At 40.4% G+C, this 18,278-nt stretch overlaps 1 protein-coding gene across 1 annotated transcript in view; it reads left to right on the forward strand.

Annotated features, from left to right (window-relative positions):
• The first annotated feature begins 6,440 nt into the window (after positions 1-6,440).
• The window catches only part of LOC128210444 (uncharacterized), a 34,520-nt gene continuing 22,682 nt past the window's right edge, over positions 6,441-18,278 (forward strand). Inside the window, exons 1-6 of the mRNA XM_052914793.1 lie at positions 6,441-6,472; positions 8,062-8,167; positions 9,447-9,587; positions 10,342-11,421; positions 12,000-12,098; positions 17,722-17,865. Of these exons, the coding sequence (XP_052770753.1) occupies positions 6,441-6,472; positions 8,062-8,167; positions 9,447-9,587; positions 10,342-11,421; positions 12,000-12,098; positions 17,722-17,865 (1,602 nt within the window). The remainder of the gene's footprint in view (positions 6,473-8,061; positions 8,168-9,446; positions 9,588-10,341; positions 11,422-11,999; positions 12,099-17,721; positions 17,866-18,278) is intronic.

Here is an 18,278-nt window from a genome sequence, read left to right on the forward strand (position 1 = left end):
TAAAAACAATGAAAGAGTTGAACACATGTCTCAATGACATTTTAATACTAATGCCAGGAGTTGTGTGCAAAACATTTAGATAAAACAACACTGAAAACTATTTTGAATAAGTCCATTTCAATTTGTAATGAACTTGATATTTCACTATAAATGAGATTTGTTGTTGTAACCAAGGAATACTCTTTAAAATGAAAAATAAACAAGCATGAAGTATAGATGCCCTGTGAACTCGTGTATACACAAAATGGCGGAGTTGGGAGAAGATGAAAATATCCGATACATAATTATGGATTTCTCTGTTACTATCATTGGTACATAAAGTTAAGTCACATGCTAGATTTATTATTTTGTTATGTGATTTTTATGTACTGATGTGGTAATTTGCTGCAAGATTTGAATTTGAAATGGATTTGGTGAACATCCCATGGTAAATATCCCGGTCCGAAAATATCCGAACTTAGCATGGATCGGGTTACACACAACTAGGACCCACCATGGTAAAGGGTATTAAAACTCAAATCTAGGTCTAGTTTGGTTTTTAGTTTTTCAGGAATTGCTTTCACAATGTTAAAGCTCAAATGTCTTCATAAAATGTTACTTCCTTATTTACAAAATTGGTAATTATTTCACTTAATTGGCATTTTTCAATATTGAAATAACTGAAACAATGTTTAGAAATTATTATGTATTGTTTTAATACCGTGCAATTTTTTGTATTTTAATGCGTAAAATTGCCTTTTTTTCAATTTAATATTGTTCAGTTTAGTGTTCTGCATTCACTTTTGCTTTAGCATACCGTTGAAGCTTAACAAATGTCTTGCTGAGTAATATTCAATGTATCTTTGATAAAAAGTGTAGCTTATACATGTAAACATGTTTTATAGTCAATTTCATTGATGTTTTATATGCACATTATGTAAGATTTAAAATGTGTGTTTAATTAGAACTTTGAAACTTTGAGTGTATTAAAACATGCATTAATAGCAGTTTAAAAATTTAAAATGTCATGTAAATGATATAAATTTTCAATGTTTTTATGTTGTTCTCTGATTTTTACCCTTTAAGAATATGTTTTGTGACTTTTTTCCTTTTTTTTTCTTTTTTTTTTTCGACCGACCGGTGGACATTTTTCCCAAAAATTCTTGTAAACCAAAAAATAAAAAAGGAGTGGCCTCAGAGGTACAGATATTGGAGTAAAAGTGGACTAGTGGTGACCACTGAGGTACAGATATTGGAGTAAAAGTGGACTAGTGATGACCACTGAGGTACAGATATTTGAGTAAAAGTGGACTAGTGATGACCACTGAGGTACAGATATTTGAGTAAAAGTTGGCAAGTGGTGACCACTCAGAGGTACAGATATTGGAGTAAAAGTGGACTAGTGGTGACCACTGAGGTACAGATATTGGAGTAAAAGTGGGCTAGTGATGACCACTGAGGTACAGATATTGGAGTAAAAGTGGACTAGTGGTGACCACTGAGGTACAGATTTTGGATCAAAAGTGGACTAGTGGTGACCACTGAGGTACAGATATTGGAGTAAAAGTGGACTAGTGGTGACCACTGAGGTACAGATATTTGAGTAAAAGTGGACTAGTGGTGACCACTGAGGTACAGATATTTGAGTAAAAGTTGGCTAGTGATGACCACTGAGGTACAGATATTTGAGTAAAAGTGGACTAGTGATGACCACTGAGGTACAGATATTTGAGCAGGATGGAACTATTGGAGATCACTGAGGCACAGATGTTAGAGCAAATGTGGACTAGTGGTGACCACTGAGGTACAGATATTTGAGCAAGATGGAACTATTGGAGATCACTGAGGCACAGATGTTAGAGCAAATGTGGACTAGTGGTGACCACTGAGGTACAGCTATTTGAGCAAGATGGAACTATTGGAGATCACTGAGGCACAGATGTTAGAGCAAATGTGGACTAGTGGTGACCACTGAGGTACTGATATTTGAGCAAGATGGAACTATTGGAGATCACTGAGGCACAGATGTTAGAGCAAATGTGGACTAGTGGTGACCACTGAGGTACAGCTATTTGAGCAAGATGGAACTATTGGAGATCACTGAGGCACAGATGTTAGAGCAAATGTGGACTAGTGATGACCACTGAGGTACAGATATTTGAGCAAGATGGAACTATTGGAGATCACTGAGGTACAGCTATTTGAGCAAGATGGAACTATTGGAGATCACTGAGGCACAGATGTTAGAGCAAATGTGGACTAGTGGTGACCACTGAGGTACAGATATTTGAGCAAGATGGAACTATTGGAGATCACTGAGGCACAGATGTTAGAGCAAATGTGGACTAGTGGTGACCACTGAGGTACAGATATTTGAGCAAGATGGAACTATTGGAGATCACTGAGGCACAGATGTTAGAGCAAATGTGGACTAGTGGTGACCACTGAGGTACTGATATTTGAGCAAGATGGAACTATTGGAGATCACTGAGGTACAGATATTTGAGCAAGATGGAACTATTGGAGATCACTGAGGCACAGATGTTAGAGCAAATGTGGACTAGTGGTGACCACTGAGGTACAGATATTTGAGCAAAAGTGGACTAGTGTTGACCACTGAGGTACAGATATTGGAGCAAAGTGGACTAGTGGTGACCACTGAGGTACAGATATTGGAGCAAAAGTGACCTAGTGGTGACCACTGAGGTACAGATATTGGAGTAAAGGTTGACTAGATGTGACCACTGAGGTATATATATTAGAGCAAAAGTGGACTATTGGTGACCGCTGAGGTACAGATATTGGAGCAAAAGTGGACTATTGGTGACCGCTGAGGTACAGATATTGGAGCAAAAGTGGACTAGTGGTGACCACTGAGGTACAGCTATTTGAGCAAGATGGAAGTATTGGAGATCACTGAGGCACAGATGTTAGAGCAAATGTGGACTAGTGGTGACCACTGAGGTACAGATATTTGAGCAAGATGGAACTATTGGAGATCACTGAGGCACAGATGTTAGAGCAAATGTGGACTAGTGGTGACCACTGAGGTACAGCTATTTGAGCAAGATGGAACTATTGGAGATCACTGAGGCACAGATGTTAGAGCAAATGTGGACTAGTGGTGACCACTGAGGTACAGATATTTGAGCAAGATGGAACTATTGGAGATCACTGAGGCACAGATGTTAGAGCAAATGTGGACTAGTGGTGACCACTGAGGTACAGCTATTTGAGCAAGATGGAACTATTGGAGATCACTGAGGCACAGATGTTAGAGCAAATGTGGACTAGTGATGACCACTGAGGTACAGATATTTGAGCAAGATGGAACTATTGGAGATCACTGAGGTACAGATATTTGAGCAAGATGGAACTATTGGAGATCACTGAGGCACAGATGTTTGAGCAAATGTGGACTAGTGGTGACCACTGGGGTACAGATATTTGAGCAAGATGGAACTATTGGAGATCACTGAGGCACAGATGTTAGAGCAAATGTGGACTAGTGGTGACCACTGAGGTACAGATATTTGAGCAAGATGGAACTATTGGAGATCACTGAGGCACAGATGTTAGAGCAAATGTGGACTAGTGGTGACCACTGAGGTACTGATATTTGAGCAAGATGGAACTATTGGAGATCACTGAGGTACAGATATTTGAGCAAGATGGAACTATTGGAGATCACTGAGGCACAGATGTTAGAGCAAATGTGGACTAGTGGTGACCACTGAGGTACAGATATTTGAGCAAAAGTGGACTAGTGTTGACCACTGAGGTACAGATATTGGAGCAAAGTGGACTAGTAGTGACCACTGAGGTACGGATATTGGAGCAAAAGTGGACTAGTGGTGACCACTGAGTTACAGATATTGGAGCAAAAGTGGACTAGTGGTTACCACTGAGGTACAGATATTGGAGCAAAAGTGGACTTGTGATGACCACTGAGGTACAGATACTGTAACAAAGTGGACAAGATGTGACCACTGAGGTATATATATTAGAGCAAAAGTGGACTTATGGTGACTAATAAAGTACAGATTTTGGAGCAAAAGTTGACTAGTGATGACCACTGAGGTACAGATACTGTAACAAAGTGGACAAGATGTGACCACTGAGGTATATATATTAGAGCAAAAGTGGACTTATGGTGACTAATAAAGTACAGATTTTGGAGCAAAAGTGGACTAGTGGTTGCCATTTTGTAAAGATATTTGAGCAAAAGTGTTCATTTGGTCACCACTGAGGTACAGATATTGGAGCAAAAGTGGACTATTGGTGACCGCTGAGGTACAGATATTGTAGCAAAAGTGGACTATTGGTGACCGCTGAGGTACAGATATTGGAGCAAGATGGAACTATTGGAGATCACTGAGGCACAGATGTTAGAGCAAATGTGGACTAGTGGTGACCACTGAGGTACAGATATTTGAGCAAGATGGAACTATTGGAGATCACTGAGGCACAGATGTTAGAGCAAATGTGGACTAGTGGTGACCACTGAGGTACAGCTATTTGAGCAAGATGGAACTATTGGAGATCACTGAGGCACAGATGTTAGAGCAAATGTGGACTAGTGATGACCACTGAGGTACAGATATTTGAGCAAGATGGAACTATTGGAGATCACTGAGGTACAGATATTTGAGCAAGATGGAACTATTGGAGATCACTGAGGCACAGATGTTTGAGCAAATGTGGACTAGTGGTGACCACTGGGGTACAGATATTTGAGCAAGATGGAACTATTGGAGATCACTGAGGCACAGATGTTAGAGCAAATGTGGACTAGTGGTGACCACTGAGGTACAGATATTTGAGCAAGATGGAACTATTGGAGATCACTGAGGCACAGATGTTAGAGCAAGTGTGGACTAGTGGTGACCACTGAGTTACAGATATTGGAGCAAAAGTGGGCTAGTGGTGACCACTGAGGTACAGATATTTGAGCAAGATGGAACTATTGGAGATCACTGAGGCACAGATGTTAGAGCAAATGTGGACTAGTGGTGACCACTGAGGTACAGCTATTTGAGCAAGATGGAACTATTGGAGATCACTGAGGCACAGATGTTAGAGCAAATGTGGACTAGTGGTGACCACTGAGGTACAGATATTTGAGCAAGATGGAACTATTGGAGATCACTGAGGCACAGATGTTAGAGAAAATGTGGACTAGTGGTGACCACTGAGGTACAGCTATTTGAGCAAGATGGAACTATTGGAGATCACTGAGGCACAGATGTTAGAGCAAATGTGGACTAGTGATGACCACTGAGGTACAGATATTTGAGCAAGATGGAACTATTGGAGATCACTGAGGTACAGATATTTGAGCAAGATGGAACTATTGGAGATCACTGAGGCACAGATGTTAGAGCAAATGTGGACTAGTGGTGACCACTGAGGTACAGATATTTGAGCAAGATGGAACTATTGGAGATCACTGAGGCACAGATGTTAGAGCAAATGTGGACTAGTGGTGACCACTGAGGTACAGCTATTTGAGCAAGATGGAACTATTGGAGATCACTGAGGCACAGATGTTAGAGCAAATGTGGACTAGTGATGACCACTGAGGTACAGATATTTGAGCAAGATGGAACTATTGGAGATCACTGAGGTACAGATATTTGAGCAAGATGGAACTATTGGAGATCACTGAGGCACAGATGTTAGAGCAAATGTGGACTAGTGGTGACCACTGGGGTACAGATATTTGAGCAAGATGGAACTATTGGAGATCACTGAGGCACAGATGTTAGAGCAAATGTGGACTAGTGGTGACCACTGAGGTACAGATATTTGAGCAAGATGGAACTATTGGAGATCACTGAGGCACAGATGTTAGAGCAAATGTGGACTAGTGGTGACCACTGAGGTACTGATATTCGAGCAAGATGGAACTATTGGAGATCACTGAGGTACAGATATTTGAGCAATATGGAACTATTGGAGATCACTGAGGCACAGATGTTAGAGCAAATGTGGACTAGTGGTGACCACTGAGGTACAGATATTTGAGCAAAAGTGGACTAGTGTTGACCACTGAGGTACAGATATTGGAGCAAAGTGGACTAGTGGTGACCACTGAGGTACAGATATTGGAGCAAAAGTGACCTAGTGGTGACCACTGAGGTACAGATATTGGAGTAAAGGTTGACTAGATGTGACCACTGAGGTATATATATTAGAGCAAAAGTGGACTATTGGTGACCGCTGAGGTACAGATATTGGAGCAAAAGTGGACTATTGGTGACCGCTGAGGTACAGATATTGGAGCAAAAGTGGACTAGTGGTGACCACTGAGGTACAGCTATTTGAGCAAGATGGAAGTATTGGAGATCACTGAGGCACAGATGTTAGAGCAAATGTGGACTAGTGGTGACCACTGAGGTACAGATATTTGAGCAAGATGGAACTATTGGAGATCACTGAGGTACAGATATTTGAGCAAGATGGAACTATTGGAGATCACTGAGGCACAGATGTTAGAGCAAATGTGGACTAGTGGTGACCACTGAGGTACAGATATTTGAGCAAAAGTGGACTAGTGTTGACCACTGAGGTACAGATATTGGAGCAAAGTGGACTAGTCGTGACCAATGAGGTACGGATATTGGAGCAAAAGTGGACTAGTGGTGACCACTGAGTTACAGATATTGGAGCAAAAGTGGACTAGTGGTTACCACTGAGGTTCAGATATTGGAGCAAAAGTGGACTTGTGATGACCACTGAGGTACAGATATTGGAGCAAAAGTGGACTAGTGATGACCACTGAGGTACAGATACTGTAACAAAGTGGACAAGATGTGACCACTGAGGTATATATATTAGAGCAAAAGTGGACTTATGGTGACTAATAAAGTACAGATTTTGGAGCAAAAGTGGACTAGTGATGACCACTGAGGTACAGATACTGTAACAAAGTGGACAAGATGTGACCACTGAGGTATATATATTAGAGCAAAAGTGGACTTATGGTGACTAATAAAGTACAGATTTTGGAGCAAAAGTGGACTAGTGGTTGCCATTTTGTAAAGATATTTGAGCAAAAGTGTTCATGTGGTCACCACTGAGGTACAGATATTGGAGCAAAAGTGGACTATTGGTGACCGCTGAGGTACAGATATTGGAGCAAAAGTGGACTATTGGTGACCGCTGAGGTACAGATATTGGAGCAAAAGTGGACTAGTGGTGACCACTGAGTTACAGATATTGGAGCAAAAGTGGACTAGTGGTGACCACTGAGTTACAGATATTGGAGCAAAAGTGGACTAGTGGTGACCACTGAGTTACAGATATTGGAGCAAAAGTGGACTAGTGGTGACCACTGAGGTACGGATATTGGAGCAAAAGTGGACTAGTGGTGACCACTGAGGTATAGATATTGGAAACCAGTGAATCTCCGGTCCACATTTTAGTGTGCTCGGTTCAGTTTTATATTTAGATGAATCTTAAGTTTTGTTCTGTTATGAGTTTTGCAGTTTGAATATAAACAGTGAAGTAGTTTATATGTAGTATAATGTTTTACCAGGTTATTGTTATTCAAATGCTTTTTTGTCTTTCTTTACAATGCTTTAATATTATATACCTGTTGGTCAGATAGTGTATTGATGGATATAATATAGTAGTCGAGTTAACAATTAAACATTCTTTCAGAAAGAAAAGAAATAATTACAAAAGATATGGCTGTTACATTTTTTAAAATTCTGGAAATCCACAGGAAAAAATAGATTTCTATAAATAGACACTGTGTCATGTACATATTTTTAGTAATATTTTGGCTTCCATTAATAAAAGATATCTAGTGCTCTTTTGTTCAAACTTATAATAAGAGATTCAATCTGTTATATTTATGTTTATGTTTCAGTTCGCTTGAAGATATCTTTCAAAAATGCTTTCAATTCTTTTGACAATACATTTCAAAATGTCAAAAGTTTTTAGTGAGTCAAGATTGACTGCTTCAGATATTAAGCGTTTTTGTAGGCTGATAAAAAAATTTATTTATGATAAATCAATATGAAAAATACAGTAATAAAACAATGGAAATGAGAAAAGGAACTCTGTTTATTTCAGGATGCAGTCATGGCGTCAACTGTTCATGAGCGAGGCGGAGCAATGGAGTTTTGTCCTTCAGCAAAACACTCAAGTATTCGTCATGAACGCTGTGTCAATTGATAGGGTAGTGTTTTTTATATACTTGTTAAATTATATTGCAAATTCAAATGTTTGAATTTAAGGTTATCACCTCTTAAGCAGCACTTTAAAGCTGCACTCTTACAGATTGATTGTTTCGACAACTTTTTGTGTTGGAATGAGCCAATTTTTGCATTAATGTCTGGAAACCAGTGATACAAGACTGCTAACAAAGATCAGATAGCAGTTTTTCATATTTACGTTTGGACATTGACATTTTATATGTTTTATGGCTAAAAGCGTTACTAACGCCTTAAAGTGACACTCTTATTCAAAATCAATACATACACATGTAAACCAAACATAAATTTTGAGTGATAAGCCTTTAACTACCTACTAAATAATGCATTTATGGAAAATATAAATTACTGATAACAAGATTGTAACCGTGTATTTAAAGGCTGAAAATGCAAATTTTTTAAATGATTGGTGAATGCTAAAAGATTTACTGTAATTGACTATCGTCTCATAAGGTAGTAATACTGTGTTTTGAACACCTTTCTTCAAAATTAAAGTCCGTATCCTTCATAAGAGGCATTGTTTTTGACATTTATTCATTCTTTTTGGTATATTTAATCAATTGAATAAATTGTGGTAAGACTTATTTGGGAGTAAGAAAAATGAATTTTTGTATATTATTCTAAACAATTGAGATCTGTTCTATTGTGAGTTATCTTATATGAATGAATTGAAGACATTGATACCAAAATTAGTTGATACTGAAATAAAAGCTGAAACAAAATGTCAAAACTGTAAATCTGTGAGATAGCAGCTATAAGGTGTCTTCTCTAGTAGTTGTGCATTGTCTCTGTTCATCATTTTGTGACTTTTAACATTTTTAAACACATTAGATTTGTGCAAATGTCAGTTTTGTTATGAGACATTATATAATAAACCTCAGCAGCCAATGGTATACAACCTTGATATGTTATTCCCAGGTTATTTTTGGATAGTTTGCACATTTAAATGATTTGATTGGTCGATAAAACTTACTTGATAAATATTTGACCAATCAATAAGTTTTATGGCTAACTTTGACCAAACCAAAGAGTTTTCTAGTTTTATACATTTGGCTGCTGCTTTTTTATTTCTATTAACTATACAATGGTCCTTTCATCCTGATTTCTTGATGTCATAAAATGATACATATAAATTATTTGTTCAGCTTTAGTTTATGTATAATTCATGGTTTCTGAATTAAACATTGCTTTAAACAAATTTAGCAGGAGTGTTGCATGTTCACTCAGTGACATTATTTGTTACAGTACAAAAAGTGTGATTTCCCATGGACCGGTTCCCTGCATTCCCCAAGTCAGCAGGCCCAGAGACAGGGAACCATCTCCAAGTCGCTTACCCCGTCCTTCAACAGTGCATTCACCAACCCATCATCTGCCAAGTCAACCCCAGTAAGGAATTATTGGAAAAACTGTACTGCAGGCTCATTTTATCCATTCTAAAATAGTATGGAATCATAAGATACAATGTACCCTGTAGCTATTTTGTGATACTTTTTCTTTTCAGAATATAATCCATACATTTCAAAATCAGTCAATTCAAAGTATAGTTCTGTTTTAAATTGCCTGCGAAGCATGGGGATTATTTTATGCGGAAGCTTCATCTCTGTTTTCGTCGACATTACTCTGAAAGTCAGTGATTTGGGGGTCAAAAGGTTAAAGGCAAATGTCATGGTGAACTTTACTAGAGAAATTATGGGTGCTCCCGACAGGCAACACATCCGATTTGCAGAGTTAACATGAGCAGTCATAATTCCTATATTGTTATAGCCTTGGTCTCATTGTCATCATCATTAGCTTCGTGGTCATCCCAAAGCTTTTTCCTTTGCTATGATTATTAAATTTTTGATTTTCAAATGAAACTTGATGCACATGTTGCCAGACAAAAATCACACAGAATGTTTATAGCAGAAACCTGGAGGCTCGTAACCCTGGCTTTAATAATTGTGGAGTTATGTCCCATGTTTAACTGAGAAAAAAGTCCACTGAGCTCTTGATTTTCATGGGCCTTTTTAAAAGTTATTTTTACGAAGTGACTCAAGTAAAGGCTTTGTGGAGAGTTTTCAATGTTTTTGAAGTTTATGGAAGAAGTTTAATAAATCAATTATTTTAATGCTTGTTGAGAACAACGTTTGTTCTATTTCAGCAATGGTTGCCTGGGAGCCGCAGTCACCAACAAGACTCCACAGGGTTCAGTGGCCCTTCCTCCCCTGGGCCGGATCCCTCCCAGGCCCCTGATTTCCCCATTATAACCCCTTCAGATGATTCTATGTCTCCATTCATGAACACAAGCTCCCGACGCCCAAGCTCAGACCCCGTCAATATGTCCAATAGTTCCATGCTTAACGGGTCATACCTAGGCAATGTTGCTAGGTCATTCGGGCACTATGATGAGAAGAATCTACTGTCATTTGCCCAGCTTAGGCATAGTAGCTCCTTACCAAATCTAAGTGATCGAGATAAGTTCCATGAGTTAATGCCAATGCCTGTGTCAGAAAGTGAAAAAAGAGAAGCCTCCAACTTCAATAGAAGTAGATCTTCACTGGACGCTGTCACTTTCGATCATGATGACAGTGATACAATAACTGATAAGTCTGATTCACCCATTGGAGACTTCAGCTTTCCTCCAGTAGAGGAAGTGTTGTCAGAATCATCATCTGCTGTGGCAACAGAAAGTCATCCGGTAGTAGCTGTGTCTGATTTTGCAGGCAACGGCTCATTACTCAGACCTTCTCCACAAAAAGGAGGAGTTGTGTCGGAAAGGGTTGATATATCAGCTGGTCAAGGAAAGTCAGCATTTTCTGTTCTAAAGCAGAGCCCAAAAGTAGAGAATCAAAATGAAAATGTTGGAATCCCAAGACAAGAAACATTACATAGAAGTAGATACCATGAACGCCATTCTGAAAATTCTGATGAAAATCAAAAGCAAGAATATGGAGGATATGATTCCTTTACCAATTCCCTTACATCAAACATTTCATTTCCAAATCCGCTGCAAGAAAGCCAAGAGGCAACTATGGCTACCCTGCCAATATCCAGTGGTGCTATCGACGTGGTGACAATTTTGCAAAGAGTTGTGGGGTTTGGGCGCGTGATGTGTCAGACCCTAATGCCTAGCCAAGCCCAGTATGAGTCGGACCAATCAGGAAATACCAGTCTATCTGACCAACCAATGCTCGATATATTTGGAAAACAAAGGCAGAAATTGTATGAAAACTTTCTCAAAGTAAGTGAAATGTTTTTTCTTCTATTTGGTTTTAATTTAAAGATATATTCAAAATGACGCAATAAGTAAGCAAAATAACAAAGTTTGCAAAAGTACATTAATTTTATTGAGCCTAATAGGTCACAATGGAACATTGACAGGAATATGCAGGCTTACGATGAAATTATGCCAACCCCATTTTATGTCATGATTGTTGTGAGATAATTTTTTGAAATTTGTACCAAATCAACTAATATTTGGGAAGATAGTATGAAATTTGCATGATACTCTCAAATTGCTCCTGTGTTTTTTCAAGAGTTGCTCTTCCATATAATTATACAGACCTTTTGATATAACCATTCAATTTTTGCCCTATCTGTCTGTTCTTGTTGTGAAAAAGCATCTAAAATTTCATTTGACCTCTTCCACAACACTGTTCATGTCCACAACGGAAAAATGCATATTTGGTATGACAAAATTATTGTGGGTTTCATTGCTACTCTTACAGTTATCTATAATTATGACAAGCAAATTTTTGTGGAAAATGAAGATGCAATACACATCTGTTGTAATTTTAGGGATGTTTTACTGTGTTTCAGTGTGTTCGAGGGACAGTGTGCCAGTTTGCAGACAACATGTTATGTATGGACCTGTGTGGCTCTACGCATTCCATGGCCAGGAGACTTGCCGGATCATCAGTAAGTTCTTGGCCGAACGCCCCGGGGATGGGAAAACATGCTAAGTATGGATTTTTGTGAAGTCTTTCACCTGTGTGTGGGAGGGGAAAACATGCTGTATATGGGAGGGGAACACATGCTGTGTATGGGAGGGGAACACATGCTGTGTATGGGAAGGGAACACATGCTGTGTGTGGGAGGGGAACACATGCTGTGTGTGGGAGGGGAACACATGCTGTGTGTGGGAGGGGAACACATGCTGTGTGTGGGAGGGGAACACATGCTGTGTGTGGGAGGGGAACACATGCTGTGTGTGGGAGGGGAACACATGCTGTGTGTGGGAGGGGAACACATGCTGGGTATTGGAAGGGAAAACATGCTTTGAAAGTGAGGGGAAAGCATGCTGTGTATGTGGACAACATGCTGGTTACTGGAGGAAAAACAAGTTTGGTATGGGAGGGGAAACATGCTGTTTATGGGAGGGGAAACATGCTGTGTACAGGGAGAAGAACACATGCTGTGTATAGGGGAAACATGCCATGTATGTGAGGGGAAAACATGTTGTGTATAGGGAGGAAAACACAATGTTGTGTATAGGGAGGAAAACATGCTGTTTATGGGAGGGGAAACATGTTGTATATGGGAAGGGAAAAACATACTGTGTATGGGAGGGGAAAACATGCTTGGTATGGAAAGGTGGAAAACATGCTGGTCATTGGAGGGGCAAACGTGTGAGGGGCAGAAAATATGCTGGGTATGAGAGGGGAGCACATGTTTGGTTTAGGAAGGGGCAGAAAACATGCTGGATGTCGGAGGGGAAAAGATGCTGGGTATGGGAGGGGCAAACATGTTAAGTATTGCGGGCAGAAAACATGCTGGGTATGAGAGGGGAACACATGCTTGGTATGGAAAGAGGCAGAAAACATGCTGGGTGTGGGAGGGGAACACATGCTGTGTATGGAAGTGGAAAACAAGCTGTGTATGGGAGGGGAAAACATGCTGTGTATGGGAGGGGAACACATGCTGTGTATGGGAAGGGAACACATGCTGTGTGTGGGAGGGGAACACATGCTGTGTGTGGGAGGGGAAAACATGCTGTGTATGGGAAGGGAAAACATGCTGTGTATGGGAGGGGAAAGCATGCTGTGTATGGGAGGCGAACACATGCTGTGTATGGGAAGGGAACACATGCTGTGTATGGGAGGGGAAAACATGCTAGGTAGTGGAAGTGAAAACATGCTGTGTATGGGAAGGGAACACATGCTGTGTATGGGAGGGGAACACATGCTGTGTATGGGAGGGGAACACATGCTGTGTATGGGAGGGGAAAACATGATGTGTGTGGGAGGGGAACACATGCTGGGTATTGGAAGGGAACACATGCTGTGTATGGGAAGGGAACACATGCTGTGTATGGGAAGGGAACTCATGCTGTGTGTGGGAGGGGAACACATGCTGTGTGTGTGAGGGGAACACATGCTGTGTATGGGAAGGGAACACAAGCTGTGTATGGGAGGGGAACACATGCTGTGTATGGGAGGGGAAAGCATGCTGTGTATGGGAAGGGAAAACATGCTGTGTATGGGCGGGGAAAGCATGCTGTGTATGGGAAGTGAACACATGCTGTGTGTGGGAGGGGAAAACATGCTGTGTATGGGAAGGGAAAACATGCTGTGTATGGGAGGGGAAAGCATGCTGTGTATGGGAAGTGAACACATGCTGTGTATGGGAGGGGAAAACATGATGTGTATGGGAGGGGAACACATGCTGTGTATGGGAAGGGAACACATGCTGTGTATGGGAAGGGAACACATGCTGTGTATGGGAAGGGAAAACATGCTGTGTATGGGAGGGGAAAGCATGCTGTGTATGGGAGGGGAAAGCATGCTGTGTATGGGAAATGAACACATGCTGTGTATGGGAGGGGAACACATGCTGTGTATGGGAAGGGAACACATGCTGTGTATGGGAAGGGAACACATGCTGTGTATGGGAAGGGAAAACATGCTGTGCATGGGAGGGGAAAGCATGCTGTGTATGGGAAGGGAAAACATGCTGTGTATGGGAGGGGAAAGCATGCTGTGTATGGGAAGTGAACACATGCTGTGTATGGGAGGGGAAAACATGCTGTGTATGGGAAGGGAAAACATGCTGTGTATGGGAGGGGAAAGCATGCTGTGTATGGGAAGTGAACACATGCTGTGTATGGGAGGGGAAAACATGCTGTATATGGGAGGGGAACACATGCTGTGTATGGGAAGGGAAAACATGCTGTGTATGGGAAGGGAAAGCATGCTGTGTATGGGAGGGGAAAGCATGCTGTGTATGGGAAGTGAACACATGCTGTGTATGGGAGGGGAAAACATGCTGTATATGGGAAGTGAAAACATGCTGTGTATGGGAGGGGAAAGCATGCTGTGTATGGGAGGGGAAAGCATGCTGTGTATGGGAAATGAACACATGCTGTGTATGGGAAGGGAACACAAGCTGTGTATGGGAGGGGAACACATGCTGTGTATGGGAGGGGAAAGCATGCTGTGTATGGGAAGGGAAAACATGCTGTGTATGGGAGGGGAAAGCATGCTGTGTATGGGAAGTGAACACATGCTGTGTGTGGGAGGGGAAAACATGCTGTGTATGTGAAGGGAAAACATGCTGTGTATGGGAGGGGAAAGCATGCTGTGTATGGGAAGTGAACACATGCTGTGTATGGGAGGGGAAAACATGCTGTGTATGGGAGGGGAACACATGCTGTGTATGGGAAGGGAACACATGCTGTGTATGGGAAGGGAACACATGCTGTGTATGGGAAGGGAAAACATGCTGTGTATGGGAGGGGAAAGCATGCTGTGTATGGGAGGGGAAAGCATGCTGTGTATGGGAGGGGAAAGCATGCTGTGTATGGGAAATGAACACATGCTGTGTATGGGAGGGGAACACATGCTGTGTATGGGAAGGGAACACATGCTGTGTATGGGAAGGGAACACATGCTGTGTATGGGAAGGGAAAACATGCTGTGTATGGGAGGGGAAAGCATGCTGTGTATGGGAAGGGAAAACATGCTGTGTATGGGAGGGGAAAGCATGCTGTGTGTGGGAGGGGAAAACATGCTGTGTATGGGAAGGGAAAACATGCTGTGTATGGGAGGGGAAAGCATGCTGTGTATGGGAAGTGAACACATGCTGTGTATGGGAGGGGAAAACATGCTGTATATGGGAGGGGAACACATGCTGTGTATGGGAAGGGAAAACATGCTGTGTATGGGAAGGGAAAGCATGCTGTGTATGGGAGGGGAAAGCATGCTGTGTATGGGAAGTGAACACATGCTGTGTATGGGAGGGGAAAACATGCTGTATATGGGAAGTGAAAACATGCTGTGTATGGGAGGGGAAAGCATGCTGTGTATGGGAAGTGAACACATGCTGTGTGTGGGAGGGGAAAACATGCTGTATATGGGAGGGGAACACATGCTGTGGATGGGAAGGGAACACATGCTGTGTATGGGAGGGTAAAACATGCTGTGTATGGGAAGGGAACACATGCTAGGTAGGGGAAGTGAAAACATGCTTTGAAAGTGAGGGGAAAACATTATGTAAATGGGGGAAACATGCTGGGAACTGGAGGGAAAACACGCTGGGTATAGGGAGGTGAACACATGCTGTGTATTATGGAAAGGGGAAAACATGCTGTTTATAAGAGGTTAAACATGTTTATGGGAGAGGAAAACATGTTGGGTATAGGAGGGGAAAACATGTTGTGTACAAGGAGGGGGGAAACATGCTGGTTGTGGGGGGAAACATGCTAGTTATGGGAGGGGAAACATGCTGGGTATGGAAGAAAACATTCTAGGTGGGAGGGGAAAACATGCTGGGTGTGCGAGGGGGGAATCATGATGGGTATGGGGGGGAAACATGCTGGGTGTGAGAGGGAAAAACATGTATATGGGAGGGAAAAACTTTTGCTTATGAAACTTTATAGGTTTGTTTTTTCAGCATTACTGTGAAATCATTAATGTTCGTGGGGCATTAATGTTCGTGGTTTTCGTGGGTTGGGTGATCCACGAATTCAAGATCCCACGAAATATAAACCCTTTATTCACTTTTTCAATTGCCTTGTTACGTACATACTCTAGTATATTCTTTACAGAGGTCGCAGTATACAGTGTTAAAACTTGTCTCACTGTATAACTTACGATCATTATTCTGTTAATATATTATAACTGCCTTTAACAAATAATCAACCAAATCAATTAAATGTGTTTTATGCAGCAAATTACAGTTATAAGCACGTGTTTAAACGTGTGCTGTTAATGAAAATCTCCAAGTTTACAAGATGTGCGTGTTGAGTGTCCATACTCGATTTTTTTATTTAATAAAATAATTAATCGATTACTAGTATATTGAAGGTTACTAAGCACCGAACGTGACAATATACGCACCTTTTCGGTGTTTTCACAGTTTGCAAAATTCTTAATTGGCATTCAATGGCTTCCCCTATCTGTATTTATGATCAGGGTACATCTTCTTTTATTACCTTTATTCCCAATTAAATCGATAAGTGACATGGGTATATGCATTAATTGGCATGTCGTACCACATTAGCGAGTGTCATAAACCGAGTGACGTAGAAGACGGAAATCACGGGCCAGCGCGTGGATATTATGCAGACGATCTAGGACGATCACATCTTCGATTTTTTTTTTTTTTTTCAAAAATGAAAATCCACGAATTCAAGTACCCACGAAATTGTTTTTTTTCGGCAAACCACGAAATTTCATGCCCACGAACATTAATTATTTCACAGTATATGAATAACATACTGCTTCCCATAAAGTTCACCAAAATATAACATGAAATAGATAGCCTTAATTAAACATTAAAAATCATACCAACATTTATCCAATAACATATGGTATTTTGCACAAAGTTCACAGTTGTTCTGAGGGTGCTATATTGACCAAAGCATTTGATGTTATTTTCACTATAACAAATCCAAAACTAGTTTGATATAGTCTTGTTCGTGACTACTGAAGGACATTTTCATTAACAATGTTGCAGTTTCCATAGCTGTCTATTAACTGTCTAAACCAACCTGAGACTGACATGGTCACACTTTCTATATTTATAAGCAGAATAAAGTAACTGTGCATGCAAAATCATGCCATTTCTCTCAAAACAATTTGAAACGATAAGTGAATCTGAAAATTGTAATATGTTTTAAGAACACATTGGTGAACAACTGGTGTTTTTTTAACAATTATTTTTGGACAATTTAGAAGTAAGTTATCATAAACCTCTTAAGTCAGTTCCTATCTTAAATTGATTTCTTAAATTTTTTCAAAGTCAAATAAACAACTAGATCGGTTTTAAAGATAAAAGTATGTATTTTCAATAATGTCAATGAAAAAAAAGTATTCCAGAATTTATTAATTTATAATGTCAAATGAGCCGTAAAATATGGTACATAAATTGAGAAAATGACTAAAGTATGGAAAAGACTTAAGATATTTCATGAATACTGACCCAGATCCTATTAATGCATACAGTAAATGCTTATTCCACTATTATATTGATAAATTGGAAGGCTCTCTTAGGCATAAGACATTGTATTCTATGTAATAATTATTTCTTCTCCTGTCCGCAGTTGGTCCAGTACCTGCAGACCCAGCAGTCCAGCCGGCTGATCTGGGGCTGCCGACACGACCTGGCCACGTCGCGACACTGCTTCGAGTACCTTGACCGAAACACACGCCTCCTCTGTGACAGACATGAACCCATCACACGAGAGGTAATTACAGCAATCAGGATTTTCTTAAAGACCATCCGAGAGAATCGGTAAACTTTGACCTATTTTATTTCTCAAAACCTCTTAAGCTTAACAGGTTTTGTAAATATTAGTTTCATTCAGCAAAAATAAATTCTTAAATTGATTTTTATATTTGAAAAATGCTGATTTCTGATTATCTTAAAGGATAATTTCAATTCAAAGTCTAAAAACTCTTAAAGAGGTAAATATTATGCAAATTATAGAAAACAAAAATTAGTGAGCTGAGCATAACACCGTTATGAGGGTATTGACATGTTTCAAGAAAATTGGGCCTAACCTACTACCAGTACATGTTTGATCTCAACAATACAGTACATCTTTATTTCTTGTAACAGTTACATGGGATTTCCCTAAAACATACATGTAAATGTATG

The sequence above is a fragment of the Mya arenaria genome, chromosome 12 (genome assembly GCF_026914265.1).
Source record: "Mya arenaria isolate MELC-2E11 chromosome 12, ASM2691426v1".
NCBI classification, from domain to species: Eukaryota; Metazoa; Mollusca; class Bivalvia; order Myida; family Myidae; genus Mya; species Mya arenaria.